General features: G+C 38.4%; 1 protein-coding gene across 1 annotated transcript in view; it reads right to left on the minus strand.

Annotated features, from left to right (window-relative positions):
* Positions 1-17870, minus strand: part of LOC149261648 (filament-like plant protein 7) — a 42035-nt gene extending 24165 nt beyond the window's left edge. The window contains exons 1-4 of the mRNA XM_089422559.1: positions 17073-17870; positions 15765-15847; positions 15490-15640; positions 5913-6049 (exon numbers count right to left, since the gene is read on the minus strand). Coding sequence (XP_089278685.1) covers positions 5913-6017 — 105 coding nt within the window. The 5' untranslated portion in view covers positions 6018-6049; positions 15490-15640; positions 15765-15847; positions 17073-17870. The remainder of the gene's footprint in view (positions 1-5912; positions 6050-15489; positions 15641-15764; positions 15848-17072) is intronic.
* Positions 17871-20234: the final 2364 nt, after the last annotated feature.

The raw sequence follows: 20234 nt of genomic DNA on the forward strand, positions 1-20234 counted from the left end.
CACTATTACCTAGGTCTGGAAGTATGGCAGAAGCCTGGGGAGATATATCTGGGGCAAGGAAAGTATATCATCATGTTGTTGCAAAAATTTGGAATAATGGATTCCAACCCCATGACTACTCACATGATCACCAATCTCAAGAAGTTGAGGAGATCTGACTCAAGTCTCGTAGCTCCGACCTCCTATCGTAAGTTGGTGGGTTCTCTGATGTATCTAGTAAATACTAGGTCAAAACATTCTTAGTCAGTTTTAGTTGGATCCTCGTCATGATCATTGGATAGTTGTCAAGCATATATTGAGATATCTTCATGGCACTATACATCACTATCTAAAGTACGATAGCAAGGAATTCGAGTTGATTGGCTTCACATATTCTAATTGGGGGTGGCAGTGAGACCGATGGAAGAAGCACTACAAGTGGATGCTTTAGTTTGGGATCTACCATGATCTCATGGAGTAGTAGAAAGCAAGGATCATGTTGCTTTGAGTAGTGTTGAACCAAAGTATGCGGTTACATGTAAAGTAGGAAAGGAGGTTGTATGGTTGAGGAGGCTTCCCACAAATTTGTTCGAGAAGCCTTTGGGTCCTACTGTGATAAAATGTGATAATCAAAGCTGCATCAAGATGTCTGAAGATCCTGTGTTTCATGCTAGGACGAAGCATGTCAACAATAAGTTCCACTACATTAGGAACTTGGTGCAGGATGGGATCGTGAAGCTACAATATGTCTCAATCGACGATCAGGTAGCTGATATACTAACAAAGTCTCTTCCTAATAAGAAATTTGAATATCTTGCAAAAATGCTTGGTTTAGTAGATATTGTTGATCTTGTTAATGATGATAATAGTTTGGAAGAGATTTGTTGAGGCTTCGTGTGTGTGACGCATTGCCTAGGAGGACATCAAGCTAGCACTATGTGTTGATGTCTAGATCCCGAAGTAGGGAGGGTGTCGTTGGTCATAGAGCTCTGACCTCGGACACACACCTGGATCCCTGGGTTGATTGTTAGCAAGCCTGACGGGACCTAAAAAGGCTGAAAATTTTAGTCTAGCTTAATCCCACTTGGATAGATTGCCCTGGTCAAGAATCTAGTCCATGGCATTGCGGTGCCTAAACTCTTCAAAGTTCATATGTTTTGAGATCTTCCTTGTACTTGTATATGTTATCATGAATACCTCCCTAGTTAAGAGGGAGTGTCGAAGAATGTAACTAGGTTTGGTCTTCATAAATATATTTGAGTCATTATCTAATGTACTTATCAAAAGAATGAAAAAGAAAAATTGTATTATTGCTACAATGACTTATTAAAGCATGGGTTTCATGCTTAGGTCATCTTTTATTAGTCAAAGTCCCCATTGTGGACTCCTACAATTTATAGAGTCATTAAAGTCATTGTACATTTTATGGGACCCTTCTTGGGCTTTTGAATCGTGTAAAAAGTTTTATTATTGAGTCAAATAAGGTATTTGACACCTCCATACCAAGTCAACCTCAAAGAGATCAAGTCGGCCTCAAACTGGGCAATTCGACCTGACCTAAAGCCTATATATACAAGCAGTTCAAATTCATTTGGAGACATCTATACCACAAGTTCGATATCCAAGTGAAGGAGGCAGAAAAAGTGTGAAATTCCAAGAAGAGAGGAAGAAGTGCTAGAAGGATCAAGGTCAAAGGTTTTGGGCTCTCTTTCTCTCTCTTATGCAAAGTTGTTGGGCCAGTTGCTGGATCGAATTTTTACAGTTGGAAGGGGTGAAATTCTAAAAGTATTGGGTCGAAGATTCTACTGTTAGAAGGTCAAAATTCTAGATTTGTTGGGTCAAAGTGTTGTCGCTGCAAGGTTGAAGATCTAGGTCAAAGTTGCTGGAAGGAGAGGTTGACTTCGTGGTTGGAGGAGGTTTGTGTCTAGGTTGAAGAGTCTTCGATTATCTCAAGAAAACTATTGAAGGAGGAGATTTTGACTGGGTTTTCCACTAGATGGTGGTTTTTCCCTGGCAGAGTGCCTACATATTGTGTCTCATGTTTTTGTGATCTTCATACACACATAATTTGGTAATTGCTTGATGAAAGATAATATAACAAAGAAGTAAAAGAAGGCAACTTAATTCACAAGGAACTATCAACAAAGAGAAATCTAACCCTAACTCTACTAGCATTGATTTCTCAACAGTGTCCACAAGGGGCCCAACGTTTAACTTAACTTTTTTACCATCTTCAATGTCCTTTGAACCACTAGTGATTAGTTTCCACCCACACAAATGGCTTGGATGTGCGATTTGCTAGATCTTCGAAGCACTTGATGATTTGACGAATCTGACACTTGGTTTTTCTCCGGAAAAAAATTTACATAAAACTTTTGACGTAAATTTGTCTTTGCATTGTCAAATATGGGCCCTGATTTGCCACCCTTTCCCCCCACATGCAAGTTTACATCTATTTTGACGAGTTGCAAAAACTGCCTTATGGAGAAAACGCCCTACCAACTTTGTCCAATGTTTTGCTTGAGGGAGGTAGGCCATGTCACGAGCATTCCAATGAGCTATCATTTGCCCAATTTGGACCTAGGACATTACCTCTAGGTCCATGTGAATCTTGCCACATGTGAGCTAGACATGTGGTTGATTTTTGCTTGCACATGTAACACTCTGCTTGATTTGATGGATCATCTAGGTTTTGTTTGGAGCATGATTTACTTCAACTTTGATGTAAGTTTATCTATGCATGTCAAGGGATGACCGCTTTTTGGCCATTTATGCGGCCACCTTAGAGGAGTGATTTTGCTTGAAATAAGCTATTTTAACCAAAATTTCAACGTGACATGTCAAGTATGCCTCTTGATGAACATTTTGAGCCACTGTTGAATTTTGGTCATAGGAGCCCTACGCATTGGGATCCATGTAGTGCCCCATAAAACATGGAATGTTGTGAAGTGTGAGACTGCCATGTGGAGAAAGTAAATTACACTGCACCATGGCCAAAGAGATGCGTATAGACTCTATGACACATGGCCATGTCGAAAAGACACAGGTGCACTCAAGACATGGCCTAGACTAGGCCTACATAATGCGATCACCCCTACAAAACAAACGGTTCCTCTAAACAATGTGCCCAAATAGATCCATCCCAAGGCCTCCAACCCTATCCATGACAAAAGGACTTTAGAGTGGAGACTAAAAGAAACAAGCATGGCCAACCATAATAGACCTAGGATATCACAATACATAATCATCATGTGGCCTACAAGGCTTTTGACTTGCATCTCTTCGTACTTATAATGGTGTTATCATGAAAAATGCATATAGGTACCTCCTAGGAGGTAACAAGGCTACACTATAGACTTCTCTTTTCTACTAGCATGGCCAACCATAATAGACCTAGGATATCATAATACATAATCATCATGTGGCCTACAAGGCTTTTGACTTGCATCTCTTTGTACTTATAATGGTGTTATCATGAAAAATGCATATAGGTACCTCCTAGGAGGTAACAAGGCTACACTATAGACTTCTCTTTTCTACTAATGCAACTTCTACCATGAAATATACACTAACTAAACCTACCTATTTCATGCTATACAGATAATGATAAGCTCAAGATATACTTAAAGCTGCCAGAATTCAGAAACCAATTGAATTCTGACTGATTCCATTGATGTTCCTATTTGAATGTCACTCCAAGCTAGGGCCTAACTGCACAAGTAGACACCGAATGGGCTAAACTCAAAGGCTGATCTCATGCAAAACTGAACAAACCCTCTCATATTCAAATCAGAATACCAATGGAATCAATCAGAAAGCAATTGATTTCTCAATTTTAGCAGCTGTAAAAAATGAACATCACTCCAAGCAAGGGCCTAACTGCACAAGTAGACACTTGCATCAAACGGGCTTAACTCAAAGGCTGGTCTCATGCAAAACTGAACAAACCCTCTCAGCCTTTTCCTGTGTCAGACATTTAAATGTTGTACTGCCACTAACCTACACACTAGCAAAGCATAATACTCATCACGGAATTGTGAGATACCCACAAGGAAGATAGTACTATTGTAATTCTGTGTACTTGCCAACCCTTCACACACAATTCTGGAACTCCTTGCCAACATTCCTGCTATAAAAGAAGAACAGCTACAACATTTCACACACAAATATGATTTTTAACCTTAACCCCTTAGACAGTTCCAGATCCTTGATCACAATACAACAGCAAGCTTCCTTTTTCCATCTTTCACTGCCATCCCTCTCATGGATGTAGGAACCAAGCACACATGCAGTGCTTGGGTCTCTGTCATTGAAAGTTCAAACATACATGCAGCGTTTGGGTCTCTGTGATTGAAATCTCTTGGACTGAAGGTGGATTAGTAATATTGTATTGTCCATCTGGCTTGCTTTGCTATGGGATAGATTAGAAAGGAAAATAAAAAATATAAGTATATCCATCTGGTAGGCATAGCACAAGCCTAGCTATGAGGGACCAAGCCATGCATAGTTGTGCGAGCAGAATGACTCCAGCATATCTCGGGCTCTGGTACTAGGAAGGATCTCTTTGTAAGACACTCTCCTTCACTTTTTCTGCGAGCTAACAAGATGGTAATAACTGAACCAGCCCACGACTACGCTCACTCAAATATATTCCATCTCAGTCCAATTCCTCTCTTTCATAGTCAATTAGTGGTTGACTTCAACTATATACAATATTACGAACACAGTGTGAGCAACAATAGGCCCAACAATGACAAAATAAATAACTTGGCAGTCATGGTAACAACAACAAAAAACAAAACAGGCTAACAAAAGCATCAACAATAAAACTAAAGAAAGCACATTCCTGTCTAGACAGGTATATGTAGGAGATAAGCAAGTAGGTGACTGTTAGGTGTGGAGTTGCCACAAGCAACAAGATGCCACACTTTCCTCAATGCACGCTTGCTTTACAGGGTACTTGGCCCACAAGAGTGGTGAATATTTTGGCTCATGCCACTTGTCAGACTTATTGTGTCAGTAAAACTAAACACCCTCCTAGTCTGGAAGCAATTGCATTCACTTATCCTTTTTCTTTACTTTCTTCAAATCCAGATATTGTATCCTTCCCAAAGTAGATATTCAAATTATTTCATCATATCCATCAATGAAGCCTTCGCCTTGATCTGCCACCCAGGTGCATCAGCATTGCACAGGCCTCCTTCATATTTACACATGATTTACATAGCCATGTCAGAGTGTTGCAAAGATTGGCTCGCAAGTTAAACATATAGTTCCAATAGAATCTTGACATGGCAGAAAGAATAGGGCAGACAATAAGCCAGATGCCATCCTAAGAAAAGAAAGAAAAACTTTTACATCTCGAATCCAACCATCATTTTCTCACTAGGTGCAAATAAGGTCATAAAAGTAGCTTGATATGACATCAATAAAGGGACCCCTGTAAGCCAGATGCCAAAATAAGTAAAAAGATATTCCTACTTCTCAAATCCAACAAAGACTAGCTCTAGGAACCTTCTCTAAAAGCAACCTAGACTCCGGAAAAATTCCCAATACAACACTCTCTAGCCATCATCCCTTTTTATGTTAGGACGCTAGAAAAAATGAACTAATTACTGATACTCTAAAATAGTAAAAAATATAAAGTAGGCAAAACACAACCAGCTTAGTTAAGTACAAGTGTAAAAATTGAGGCTCTCATCTACGATATTGTTTTCATTGTAACTATTTTACTTGTGCAAAGTTGCAAAATCTTATAAATAACTAAAAACAACTTTAAAGATTTGAATCTCTTTTCAAGAAATGGAAAAGACCATGTTACAAAGCATAAGGTGCAAGTCCACGAACTATTCTAATAGCATAAAATGAATATCATGTTATTAGTGAAAGCAAGACGCTTTAAAATGGTATACAATTCTTTAATAAAATTGCACCTGTTCTTCACATGCTTTTTGCATCGGTAATGCATCTCCATGTTCCACCGTAGAAATTATCCTTTCTGATGACCTCTTCCTCCATGGCCAGCTCCTACGATCCATATCAACTGCAGAATTGACTCGGCGACCTTTATCTTCACAACCCAAATACAATACCTCTCTAGTAAGCAAACATGTTTGCATTCACAAAATGAATCAACCTTTGCAAACTACCATTGCTTCAAATAAATAAATAGCTGCCAGTTTGTACACCCTCACATAGGAAAAGGTGGAAAATACAAAATAAGAAAGTTATGCAAGCATGAACTCAAAGACAAACAGAAAAGCATAGAATAATTTCAGTATCCAATCCCAAACTCCAAAAGACAGAGAGCCAGTATAGAGTATCACATATGAGTTAAACGTAGCAACCATTCCAAGAGGAAGGGAAAAGTATCTTGTCGGATTGAAGAAACCATAACTTTAGCTGGAATTAGCCTAAAATCACTAGCCATTGAGAGGATTGAGGAGCGTCTGTATGACAATAATAATTAATTTCATTATAGGTTCACTATAGCAACTCAGCCTTGGTCAAAAAGTCTTCTTTAACCACAATGGAAGTAAATACCCACTGAAGGGTGGCTCTTCTAAGGACAAAATTTGACATTCTGGCTCCTAGTATGCTCTAAAGGATCAACATTTTTGAAGGTTGTTTTGCTCAATGCTGTGTCCCTTTGTCAAACTAAACAGAATGCATTCACAATAGCATTCTGGGCTGAAATCATACTCATGTTTCTAGCTTGTAGACATTTCCAGTTTTCTTGTGTTAAGGGGGTTAGTTACCTGACAATACTTTTCATTTCAAACCACCCATTACAATTTGGTCTGCTGCAAGTCAGTATTGTAGTAGTTTAGATCCATTTTCAAGGGTCTTAAGGGCTCCGTAATTCTGCTGCACCTGGGACAACCCTTTCTTACTCAAACATTCCAATTTTAGGATCAGAAAGGTATGCTTAAACAGAATAGCAACTGTTAAAAATTGTGATAAGGGGAAATTTAAAACCCATGGCAAGTGTCTGTAGAATGAAAATAGAAGAGAGAGGCAGACATCAAGACATCGTCATAAATTCCTCATATCTTGTTCAAAAACTTGATAGTATTTTATAATGTGTTTCATAACCAACCATTATGACTATAACTAACAGTCACAACAACTAATGACTTCTCACAATTAATCCAAGTTACCAGGATTCAGATATGGATACGGATCCAGACACGGCAAGGATATGTCAAGTACCAAAAAAATTAAAATATCATAATATTTTTTAAATTAAGAAAACAATTAAAAAAAAAATTAAAAACAACAAGAACCAAATAAAAATATATATATAAAAAGAATAAAAATATATATATATATATAAAATATAAAATATAAAAATTAAAAAACTCTTTTAGAGTTCAAAAATCAAATACTCCCTGAAACCATCAAACACTTTTAGAACTAAAACCATTAGATATATTATAAATATGAAGACTGAAACACTGAAATGATGCATCCTCCCTCATACAAAAAAGGATAATATCATAAAAGATAATAGTAAAAACATTTACATATCCTCAAATGGATCTGCATTATCTTCTGCATATTGCAACTCTACATCATGAATAGATGATGGGGTCCTAGAATGTAGGAAGTTGCATCAGTAGGCTGCACTAGTGGTGGAACAATATCCTCAAGTAGGTTGAGGTGAGTCATGGCATTCAATGTCAGGTTCAAATCAGAGATCCCAGGCTCCACATCCCACATCCTACTCATGTTGAATTTCCACAATCTTGGGTCTAGGATAGAATCTTAAAATCTCTAACGCTACCAAACCAAGAATCTCAACGATACTACTTTGCACAGCGGAATATAAATAGCAGTAAATCACACATGGACAGGATATAGACATATTTTTACATTTTTCAACCCAACTTCGTTATATTAAACAACATATAATACAACAGCCTAGGGCTCCCGTACCAGGGATAATGGCCCTCATACATCCACTGGTACAAGATACAAATTGGGGCTTGGTGTCAGTACATCAACAACCAATCTACCCTCAACAAGATACTATGACCATCTAGCTGATGAAGTCGACTCTCTCAACTCCCTCTGTCGTACCTTGTACCTTCCCGGTCCTTCGGCTCTCGATCTGCAACTCCTGCCTCTATCAATGCTCCAAGTCCATTTGGCCACTGAACCTCGGCTGTCAATTTAATCTCTAGTTGATCGTTGTTCTTCAACACATCTACACATTGAGACTCCTGTTGAGTTGTTCACAGCTCCACTTGTAAGCAACGCTCAATCTGCCCACTGTTGCTCCTCAGCTACTTTGGGACTTTAGCCCACTATGGTCTTCCTGTGCTAATTCGATGAAGACCAACATAGGGCACGGAGGGCTGCCACCTATCACTGCAAGATGTCCATCTCCCACAATGAACACGGGCTAGGAGGACTGCCCATCTTCTGTTGTAGATGTCCTTCTCCACACACAAGTCTCGAGCTCCACAAACTGCTCCTAGTTGATCAGAACCTTGAGCTCAACAATTGCCTCTCTAGCAACTACCTTTGTCCATCAATGTGTTGCTCACCATGCTCCAACTTGGACACTATCACGTTATCCTCCAGCAAACTATAAGTGCCCAATCCACATCCACACTTGGTCCACTCTCACGCTGCCCTCCAACAGTCCACAAGTGACCAAGTCCACGCTGTAGCATTTGCACCTAGTTAGGGCATCCCCACACCTAGAAGACCCTTACACACGGTTGCCAACAGACTTCTCATCAACTCAACCCTTTGCTCTACAATAAAGGAGCTATTGCACAAATCTAGGCTCCAAACTTCTCTGTGAAACTACCCACTAGTTAGGGCTTTTAACGTGCCACGTCGACCCTACCTCCTTGGCTTCCACAAGTTGCAACAACTTTGTCCACACTAGGACACCTACATCACTCCATAGCAAGATTTGCTCCTAGTTTGAGTTCATGCCCAAGGCAGCTCCAACAAATGGCTCCCAACAATCTACAATGTAGATTGATCCAAATACTGGTCAAACCTTGACCCAACGCACCTCAAAACGTTGTTGTTTTGGCTTATTGCAATGTTGCAACTCTGGGACTAGTTAGGGCACTAACCACAGTCCCCAACCACTCTTTAAACTGGCCCAAAATTACTCCTTATTGTTGCAGTTGTCCTCCAAGTATTTGTTGCCTTTTATGCTTCTCTCCTAGGGTAGTTTTCAACCCAAAACATGGGACTATCTCCCTAAGAGTACTGTGGCACCCTTCAACACCCAAACTAGGGTTATGGCAACCTCTTAGGAGGACTGTCTACCCTTCAAATCAACCCACAACCTCCTTGTTGCTCCTTCTAGGGTTGCAGCCTTCAAGAACAGGGTTGCGGCCCCACTCAACAGCAGTTCGGATGCCCTAACCAGCCAGCGTTCAACCCTTTCAAGCTTCGGCCTAGTACAACAAGAGTCACGGCCTTCAAACAGCGAACTCTGACCCTAAAACAGGTCTCCTTGCTCATTGTTCTGCCCTCTCCAGCTGCTTCCTTCTCCTCCTTAATCGAGCTGCTCTTTAGAGAATGTGTTGCACTTGTTGGATGATCAAATTCTCCTTCACCCTCTATTTATACACAAATGAGGGGCTCCACGAATTTAAGAAGAAACGTGTATTTTGGACAATTTTACTTCAAGCCTACATGACTTGAATACCAAATAATTATTTGTCAACTTCAAAAATTCATTTCTCCACTTCTACAACTCGGGATTCGACGATTCTCGAACCGTTGGATTCTCCTTTCCACCCTCTACCGTCTCATGCCATCACATGTAGAAATGTGCTCCTGGAAATGCCCAAAACACAATTTGGTGCAAAACCGCAAGCTTGGGTTCCAAGCCCACAAGCCTACTTGTGGGGATTTGCCATCCAAACCCTGAACACTAGGGCTTGGAGTACCTCCCAAGCTACACAAAAATCAACAGCTCAGACCTTTTTCATACTCTAGTTCAACATGTGATAGAAGATAGAGGTTGGAATGAACATACATAAGACCCTTAGCATTTACCACTCCCAACTTGTTTCGTTTCACTGCATGGATGAGGCCATATGTACTCCAATTCCTCTCAGGTGATGAGGAACTAGCAACCTGTGATAACAACCTGGTGGCTAGGGTGGAGAGATGAATGTCATCCCCACCATGGAAGCCCCACCAAGTAAGAGGATCAAGATGCCCTCGATAATCCATAGATACTGGATCTAAAAAGCTACTAGTAGATTGTACAAATCCTCCAAATTCTTGGCATACTTCCATTGCAACTCCCATATCTCTATAAATTTTCCTCAAAGTTGTCTTGTATCCTTGAACCACTTTAGAATCCTTGTTCGGCATTGTTCTACTAGGTAAAGACAAAATTTTGGAATGATAATATATATATATATATATATTCAAAAAAATTGCAAACTATGTTGTCCCACATGTCGAAGATTATTTAGTACCGAAGAACCTCAAGGTAATACAAGGACACAAATGAAAAGTTTAGAGGAAGAATTCGCAAAGCTTGAACAAAAAAACAATGCATTAGAAGAGAAATATAAAGATCTCGAAGACATGTTTTACAATAAATCAAAAGAGAAGGACAAGGAAATTATGCGCCTAAGGAAATTTGAGGTGTACTCGCCTCCATTGTCGAACCTGAGTGTCTTGATCTTTCTCCCAATCTGGTTTTCTACAAGGGCTTTAAACTCTTTAATACAACAAAAAACCTCATCCTTCTTCTTCAAGAAGTATATCTAGGTCTTCCTGAAGAACTCATCTATGAAGATCACATAATAGTGGTATCCATTTAAGGATACTACTGACATGGGCACGCACACATCTGAGTAAATTAGGTCCAAAATTCCCTTGGCCTTAGTATTGCTGCTTGAAAAGGTGGTCTTAACCCATTATTTCGCCCTTTCTTTGCCCTCATCTTACCCTTACCAGCTAGGGCAAGATTTTTTGCCTCCTCAAATTTGTTTCTCTAGTCACCACGTTGAGCCCTTTCATTGATCTCTTCTTGAAAGAAATCATCCCACATTCTTTCCCAAGTGTGAAGGTGCTCTCAACCCACGATGCATTTGATGAACACATTCCACTATTTCATAAAGCCATTCAAGGATATACGCACTAGTTTTGGTTCAGATTCTCCTACAGCCGCCATCTCATCCCATAGCCGAGTGATCCTGGTCAAATAGGAAGATATGCCCTCACCCTTGGACATCCATGTGTTGTGTAGCTAGTCCCTCAGTACCATCTTTCGACTAATATTCGCTTTGGTACAGTTTAGTGAACACATCCCACATTTCTTTCATTGTCTTCTTCTCAGGCAGATATGAAATAAGGTGGTCTTTAACTCCATCCAAAATTACCCCCTACACCCTTGCTTCTTTCACCTCATGTAGATCTAGGGCAATAGGATCTGACACTTGTGGAACAACTGTGGTATTTAAAATGCTCCACAATTTATTTTCCTCGAGGATGATTGTAATTCAAACCCTCCATTGAAAATAACTTGAGGAACCTGCCAATCTGTCTTCATAATGAACGTTGGTAACCATGATTGACTAAACCCTTAAACTCTTGCTTGTTGAAGGCTTGCAATTTCTTGAACTGGTACCTGTGTCAAATGCCCTTGGTTTCGTACTCAGAGACTACTGCTCTGATACCATGTTAGTTTTTTTGAACCCAGGTCAGATTTAATGTCCAATAAAATTTTCTCAGAACAAAAATAATATGATTTCTTCATATCTGCAATTTATGACAAGAAATACACTAGGTTCCTAACTTAGTATGCACAGCAGATATAAATAAACCATAAACCAGGCACATAAAAAATTCTTGACACAGTTTTACCCAGGAAACCCCAAGGTAGGGAAAACCAACAAACTTGGGTTTTCATTCAGCTTCAGAAAATCTCAATTGCAGCAAGTGTTTTTTCAGGAAATTTACAGCAACAACTATACTCAGAATTTTTCTGTGATGACCAGCTCTGCACAACCTCTTTAAACCAGCTGGTTCACTGTACGGCCCAGCTCTGCGCAGCCTCTTCAACATAGCTGATTCGTTGTACAGCCCTAGCAAAATTAGGACTGTATGGCCTAACTGAAATCATCTTATACAACCCAGCCAAATTGACCCAGTAAATTTGCCTGGTACGGCCCAGTTCTGTGGAGCCTTTTCAACGCAGCTGATTCACTGTACAGCCTGGGTAATTTGGCCTCCTCCTTGCCTGCTCACTGCCCTAAAATTAGCATGTTCGTTGCTCCTCACTTTGCTATCAATTCAATCCTTTGCACCAGCCAAATGCCCAGTTCTTGTGCCAATCGATCTGCTTCTCCAACAACCTATTTCCTCTTTTATAATTTTCTGACCTAATCTCCAAAGTGATGGAGGGCCGAGATTACATCTCCACACTTGAGATCTATGATCAGGATATAATCTCAAGTTGACCCTTTTAACTTTATAAAAATTGGCCAATAAAGTCAAAAATTAAAATAATGACTTTATGCCTAAACATCCAAACTTGGGAAATAATTAAATAATTGCTGTGAGAGAATTTCTGGTGCTTTTCCACACGTCATGGCACTTGACCAATGCAGAATCACCTTCCAAGCTACATTTTCAACAATTTTAAGTTAGATAATGTATGTCTGTTAGTTATAGTTTTCCTGTAAGTTAAACGCATTTTATGTTAAGCTTAGGTATCCCTCATGCAAAAGACAAAGAAATTAAAGTGGGACCATTCGCTATAAAAACTTTTTAGGCATTAGAGTAGGGATCTTTTTTGGGGCAATGTGTTATGGAGATAGTCTGTAAATGGCCAAAAGCAGTTTCCATGTTGCCCTTCGATTTGGGCCAGAGTTGGTGTCCAAACCTTCTCAAGAAAATTTCATTCTTTATAAGATGTGGTTTTAAATATTCATGTACTATTACTAACTGCTAGACTTTTTCTGAATCTGCTACCTAAAGTCCTGTTGAATATTGCTGGAATTTCTGTTACTAGTTTCAGATTTCACATGGTTTCCAAGTTCCAGAAACCATATTTCTGTTGCAAGGTCTTTTCAGTCTTTAAAAAGTTAAATTAAATTACAAGCTAGGTTCATAACAAGTACCCCTAATTTTGTGCATGGAAATATAATGTAAATATTGTGTAAATATTTTATCCAAGTCATGCAGACTTTGCAAACGGTTTTTCAGGAGGTAAATAATATATACAGATTTGTAATTATGTGATGTTCCTACTGGGAACTCCAGGCCAATGTCCAGTACAAATAATACAAATCATCTGGGAATATTTTTTCCCTTCCTAACTTGACGAGCTAAGTTATATCATGTAAGCATGACATAATTTCAAAGGCGACTAACATAAAATATGGAAACACGGCAAGCTTTAGAGTGAGAGTGGGGCACAAGTGGCACTCACCCAACTTATCCCTTATGATCAGTAACTGGTGAAGAGTAAGTGAAACCTTGAGGAATGTTTAGACACCTCAGTCCCATGTCCAGTATCAGTTCCATAGTGTATCAGCCTGGCATGGACATTTAACCTCAGTTCATCAGCGGTTATCCGTGTTCTCCTTTGTAACCACTTCCACCTTGGTCCTTTTGTCTCTCACTTTCTGTTGTTTTTCTTCTATTGTTTCTCTGCTATTCTATTATGATGGCTCCCTGCGAGGATGGACCTCCATTTCGGAGCACAAGTTTCATCCAGCAGCTACCCCAAGCATTGCCTGAATGGTGAAAACAATCTCAAGACTTCGAGGCCAAGCAATACAATAGAAACAGATGCCAAGCCAATTTAATGCATGGTGTGGAGACCATGTTCCAACAATGAATGGGATAGCAACAACAAATTGGTAATACAAACATTCCAACAAATGCCTCAGCAACAACAGGCTCATTGTCAAAGCAACTCTAGCTCAACAAGCTTCACCACAACAAACATGGATGTGTTCCTTCAAACCTCAACCACAACACTGTCAATTACATCAACACAATAACCTCATATATAGCCACAACAACTACAAATTGCCCAACCCACACTAGCAACTCATGGCTTAGCTTCTTCTGCACATCCCCTGCCCTCAAGGATGCATCCCATGGAACTTTGTCTTGAAACAACAATTAGTAAGAAGAAATTTTCTCCTGTTTCACCTTCATAAAGTGTATGGTGCCATCAATACTGATTTAGCCATCTCCACTTTCCCTACATAAAAATGATGAGGCCTTTTCCACACTGTACATGATGACAATAATAACTGGCTTGTGAGTTATCAGAGTGACATTTTTAGGTGACACCTCAAGTTTCCTTTCTCTGATCTAACTAATATCTCGTGTAGAAAAGCTGCAAAGAGTCTGCCCCATCACATTGACACCTAGAGTAGTTACTCATTCCCAGGTGAAAGAAAATTTATTTGCAAGGATAGCAACATATATCTATTTGGGCTCCAAACAAATGGAAGGCTACCACATTTTTCCACATCTAGAAGATTGACCTCTGCCAAATTAGATATATAAATTGCACTAGATCCTTTTAGTGTGCTGTTTCATGGTCAAATTAAACCAGGAAAAATATAGTAAAAGCCAGGAAAGCTATAAAGCACACAAACATAGCCAAGTGACTTAGTCATAAATCCTTTGAGACCCTTCATTATATCCTTTCATTTATTGACAAGTTTGATACTGTACCATGGCCTTAATAGGATTCTTGGGGTTGTTATGATCACCTTCCAGAAGTTTATGTACTAGCAGCAATTTGTCCAAATATAATGTTTCTAGCTTTTACAAAATCATATACTTCCAATTAGGCCTCTTCTTGAAACATGTACATGCAAAAACCAAATTAAAATACCACATTCATACATAAAAATAAGGCTTTGGATTTGAAGGAAAATGGAAAATTTTAGTGTAAATAAGAAGCTTATTATATCTATATTAAAATTCTGCTTGAATAGAAGAGTGGTCAGCCGATAATAATTCTGCAATCCTTTCCAAATAATAAACTTCAGATTCATAGCAAAATAACCATATTCATTCTTGTTACTTGAATATTAATGTAGGCATGCAAATTAAGGATTATGAATATTAATGTCATGGAACATTAGATAACATCTGCATGTCCTCCTAACATATATAACCTAGAAAACTAAATCATATAGTCAATCTACAAGACCAGGATAAGAACAAATATAGATGATTGTTCAAACAATAAACTTTGACAGATCTGCCTACGGACTCCATACTTCTCACCATCCTAACAGAGCATCCAAGCAAATGAAAAGACTTTAGACTAAATGATGATTGAAGCACATTAGACCATCCATTAATGAGACCATGGTCTCAATACCACCAAGCCCATACCACAGTTTGTGCCTGAATTCATCAGAAGATAATATTTGCCCAGTTCACAAACAACTTTTTCCACCAGCTCAGCAAAATTTATTTAGCTTGAAGTGTGAAAGGAAATATATATAAGAAATTGAGTTTGAATCTATTCCTCACCTGAAGTAATACAGTTGACAGAGACAACAGACTTCGCCGAGCTACAGCAATAGCTCGTGAAGACTGTGTCTTGCTTCGTTCCTCTTTCCAGCTCTTCTCTTTAGATGCAAGACAATCAACTAAAGCTTCGCCAGAGATAATGCGTTATCATCTTTGAGGAAATAAATTAGCAAACTCGGATTGGATACCAATAACTACAGTGTAGTACGTAAACTAATTTTGCTTGGACTGATTTCCTATGGAAATATGCCTTTAAAGACGAATTCAAACCTCACCTTGTCTGTGCACATCAAAGATGTGGAGGCTAGCTGGCAGTGGGCACTAGTACCATTGCCGTATAAGCGCAAACAAAACAAACCTAATAAAGAGAAGCCAAACAACCTGTCAATAATAAAACCCGACTGTAACACTTCCGAGTTAGAAAAGATAAATCTTTAAGATGCCAACGAACAACCAACCAACAGTTAACAAGACAAGCAGAAAATAAGTCTGGGAGGATAGCATGGTTAAATATGCACATAACACAACTTGTATTATGTAAGTGTACCACCTGGACATACCGATAGATGCAGATGTGTAAAACTAGACAGTAAGATTTGGATTCCCAACCTAACTTTTGCTAAAGCAAGCTGCCAAACACGAATTATGCAGCAAGTTAGGGAAGATTTGTGTGGCGTGCCTAACAAAGAGTCGGCTTAATAGCATCAGAAGAAATAACCGGAATTTTTTATTAATTCGTGTTAGTTATTGCTATTGTGAAGACGTCGCATCCGAATCTTGATCAAAAGGCAGATCTGTAATGAGAATATTTATTCAAAAGTCTAGATCCTCACTTACTTTATAGACTTTAGTTACTGTGTTTTAGGAACAGAACAGAATTATTCGTGTGATTTGGGAAGTACATTAAACCAAATTAATCTCATGCGAGCCTGCCCTGTTAAGAAGAACACAGGCGTGTTAGACCAAATTAAGCTTGACCCTAACGTATTTAGCGGAGCATATGCTTATTAAAGCTTAGGTTTACGCATTCTGTAAATAGATTAGGCTAGTCGAGCTTTAAGATGCAGCTATTTAAAAAACAGCATAAAAGTAAAGGTAGATTTCGACGAACGTAAGTTTAGACTGAAGCATTTTTGTAAAATTAGGTAAATGGGGTTTTATGCGCTATTTCAAAAACAGACGCGGAACAAAAAGATAGAATATATCATATATCTGACTCTGGAATGAAACGACACGCAATGGAATCATAAAATCATGTGCAAGAAGAATGTGGTGTCCCTCTGTATCGGGAAAAAGCAACACTAATGTTTTGTATTGTCCTCTTTTCCCCTCCCCTCCCCCCTCTATTCCAGTGCTAAATCGATTGAGGGGAGCTCGTGCGTGCCGGCTGCATCGGGCCGGCCAGTTCGATATACGCATAACCTATTCTTCCTAAGGAAAATATTGTATGGTCGGTCATTAATTTGAGTGATGCAGATGCATGGGATAGCATCGCAGAATCACCAAAAGGAGGGCATTTGATCATATTAATGATAAGATTAAAAATAAATCTTTAAATAGAGAGCAAATTGTGAAGAAATTACCTTTGACACTGTAAAGTTTAGCAAACTGAAACTTGAAGCCAAAGCACTGCAGCCTGTACGAGATTTTACAAAACTACGCTTCAAACTCGTGAGATTTTTGGAAATTCACTGTTGCAGCTTCAGCAATTTGTACAATATTTTAACAAATTGACTAATTCTCTACGAATTCAGGAGGATTATCTTGAACTTGAAGCATTTCATTTAGTATTCAGCTCGAGTTCGGTCACGTGCGAATGCCCGTCCAAAATGTGAGCCAAATCAGCCTTCCCGGACAATTTTTTTCCCGATTTAGCACTTCGTTCGTAAATTGGCACCATTTCGCCAACAACTGCACAAACGGTCAGCTCGGAAGAGCCAGTACCCCGTCGAACAAAGCGGGATTCGACGCCAAAAGCCAAAGCACACGGCCACGGACTTTCTCCCGCTGTAATAAGAACGCAGCCTTTAGCACGTCCGGTATGCAAGCAGGCATTTGCATTTTCTGACAGAAATCGAAGCGCATTCTACTTAAATCTCACACGTATGCTCCGTCCAATATTTTCAGAATCCGTGCGCCAGAAAACTCGACCTGGACCGGAGAGATTCCAAGGGCACTTCACGAATCCAGCCATGAAACCCCCGCGTTGCATCGAATCATTTCACAAAAATGCCGGACAGAACTATTCCTCCATGCGCCATTGACGGTCGAGCGAAGACAGCTCATCCATCAGAGGCTTTATTGAATTTTAACAAATTTTGTCGAAACATTTCGAGCGCACCGACTCTCCAAGCAATCTCGATATTAAATTCCTGACAAATCTTTAAAGGTCTTGCAAATGTCCTTTTAATTTTATGGGAAAAGCGAGCCCATCAACTCGGTGCGTGTGGAGCCCATCAAAAGATGCTACCCTCGCTACATCCATTTTCTATTTTTTCTATGGCAAAGCCCCTGCCAAAAAAATCTTGTGGAGGTTAAGATTGACAATACAGTGAACCGAATTGAGAAAGGTGGGAGCTACGGAAGGACGACTGACCATTTGCGTTTTATGATATTGCCCTGTAACAACCAACCCCCTCTCCGGTCCCATGGTACGAGCGGTTCTTACAGCGTCCACTCGGATATTGTGTGAAAAAAGGTCTATCATGATTATTACATTTCAGGGGGTATTGGTATTCGTTTAATAGGTTATGGTGTTTGTTTGATCCGTAGTATACATTTGAAATATTTTGTATACGGTACTTTTATTAATAATTTATTATATTTCCAAAATTTATTTTTGTTGAAGGTGGTAAAACTTATCAAATTTAGGGGTCAAATCAACAGTAGGACAGCTATCTCTGGCTGTCATCCACGAATGTCAGTTTGACTCATCACTGTTATCAAGGAAAACCACGCCACCTGAAATAACCCGTTGGTGGTCCGTAAGGGAGCAAGCTTTCACTCGTGCCAGGTGCCTGGGTCTTGGCCCATTAACTTGTTTCCGAGCTCTTAGTCAGGGAAAAACAGTTTTACGGCATACACCAAACCGATATATTTTATAATTTGTTATAATGGTAAAAACTGAATTTTGAAATTTTCAATGTTTTTATATAAAACCAAAATTAGTTAGGTTGGGTGACAGATAAAAGTAGTGTTAACTTGTTTCCGAGCTCTTATCCAGGCAGAAACAGTTTTACGGCATACACCAAGCCGATATATTTTATAATTTGTTATAATGGTAAAAACTGAATTTTGAAATTTTCAATGTTTTTATATAAAACCAAAATTAGTTAGGTTGGGTGACAGATAAAAGTAGTGTTTTAATGAGGTGGCTTTTTATTTTTATTTAGTTTTGGTTTATTTTGTTTAAAATTTTGTTAGAAATTTAGAAAATGTGTAGTTTAATTTGTGGATGAAAGGATTTTTTTCACGATATTTTTTTTGGTTAATTTTAATCAAAATCGGACTACGAAACTTAAAAATTTGTGTTTAAATTGTTTAATCTCCATATGAGAATTTTAAAAACTTTAGTTTAAATTGTTTAATATGCATAATTCTAGTGCCCCGGGGTTTTTTCATGGTTTTGAATCCATCTATGCATTCAAAAATTTATTTTAAACAATAAAAAATCTTGAAATTGTATTACCAGATTTTGGTGAATTTTGTGAAAAAAGTTATTTCGTGTATAAATTAGACTATACCTTTAGAAAGTAGTAGTTTTAAGTTTTTGAGCTTATATAATCCAAGTGTTTCACAAAATTTTCAAGGTGTTCAATCTATTTCATTCAAAAACATAATTTAGATTTTGGTGAATTCTGTGAAAAAAGTTATTTCGTGTATAAATTAGAGTACGCCTTTAGAAAGTAGTAGTTTTAAGTTTTTGAGCTTATATAATCCAAGTGTTTCACAAAATTTTCAAGGTGTTCAATCTATTTCATTCAAAAATATAAATTTAATGACAAAACATTGTGATCTTACCAAGAATAGTTTTTGGCTAAATTTGAGTGAAAAGGGGGAAAAGAGTTTGTCTCTTTAAATTACATCTAGAAAAAATACCAAAACTCTTCTTTAATTAAATAAAAAGAGTTTCTCCTCCATAAAATTAAATAATTTCCTAATTCAAGGCTTTCTTGAAATTTCATTCTTTTATTTTATAATATCTATGTAAACTATTCGAATAACATATAGTTGATAATAACCAAATAACCAACTATAATATAGGTGAACATTACCATCTCACCAAACGTTCTATTTTTCATTGAATCAAAATGTTAACCAAACCCAATCATTGCACTACCAAATTTATTATAGAAAGAATAGAAATAAAACACACCAATAATATGAATCATGAAGATGACTTTAAAATAAGTCAGTTGTGGTAAGTTGTCATTATCACCTTAGTTTATATAAGTCAAAACCTTGACTATGTAGATTGGGATCTTGACCAACACACATTGAGGCATTAAAAGGTTATGCAATGATGTATGGTAAAATACCCACATCATTATTAAACGCTAACATTCTTGTATTCAACCGCTAACCCACTTAACAATAAAAGGTGAACCTCATTAATTCAATATCTCTATTTTCCCTTGCATTCGAGCACCACTCCCCCTTTATTATTCACATTTGCTCTCTCGCCTCCCCAACTTTACATTTGAACATTTTTATCACTTTCTCATATTTTATTCCCTAAGTTCCCT

This window comes from Pinus tabuliformis, chromosome 6, assembly GCF_031772625.1.
Source record: "Pinus tabuliformis cultivar Carrire ecotype Pingquan chromosome 6, CPIR1, whole genome shotgun sequence".
NCBI lineage: Eukaryota > Viridiplantae > Streptophyta > Pinopsida > Pinales > Pinaceae > Pinus > Pinus tabuliformis.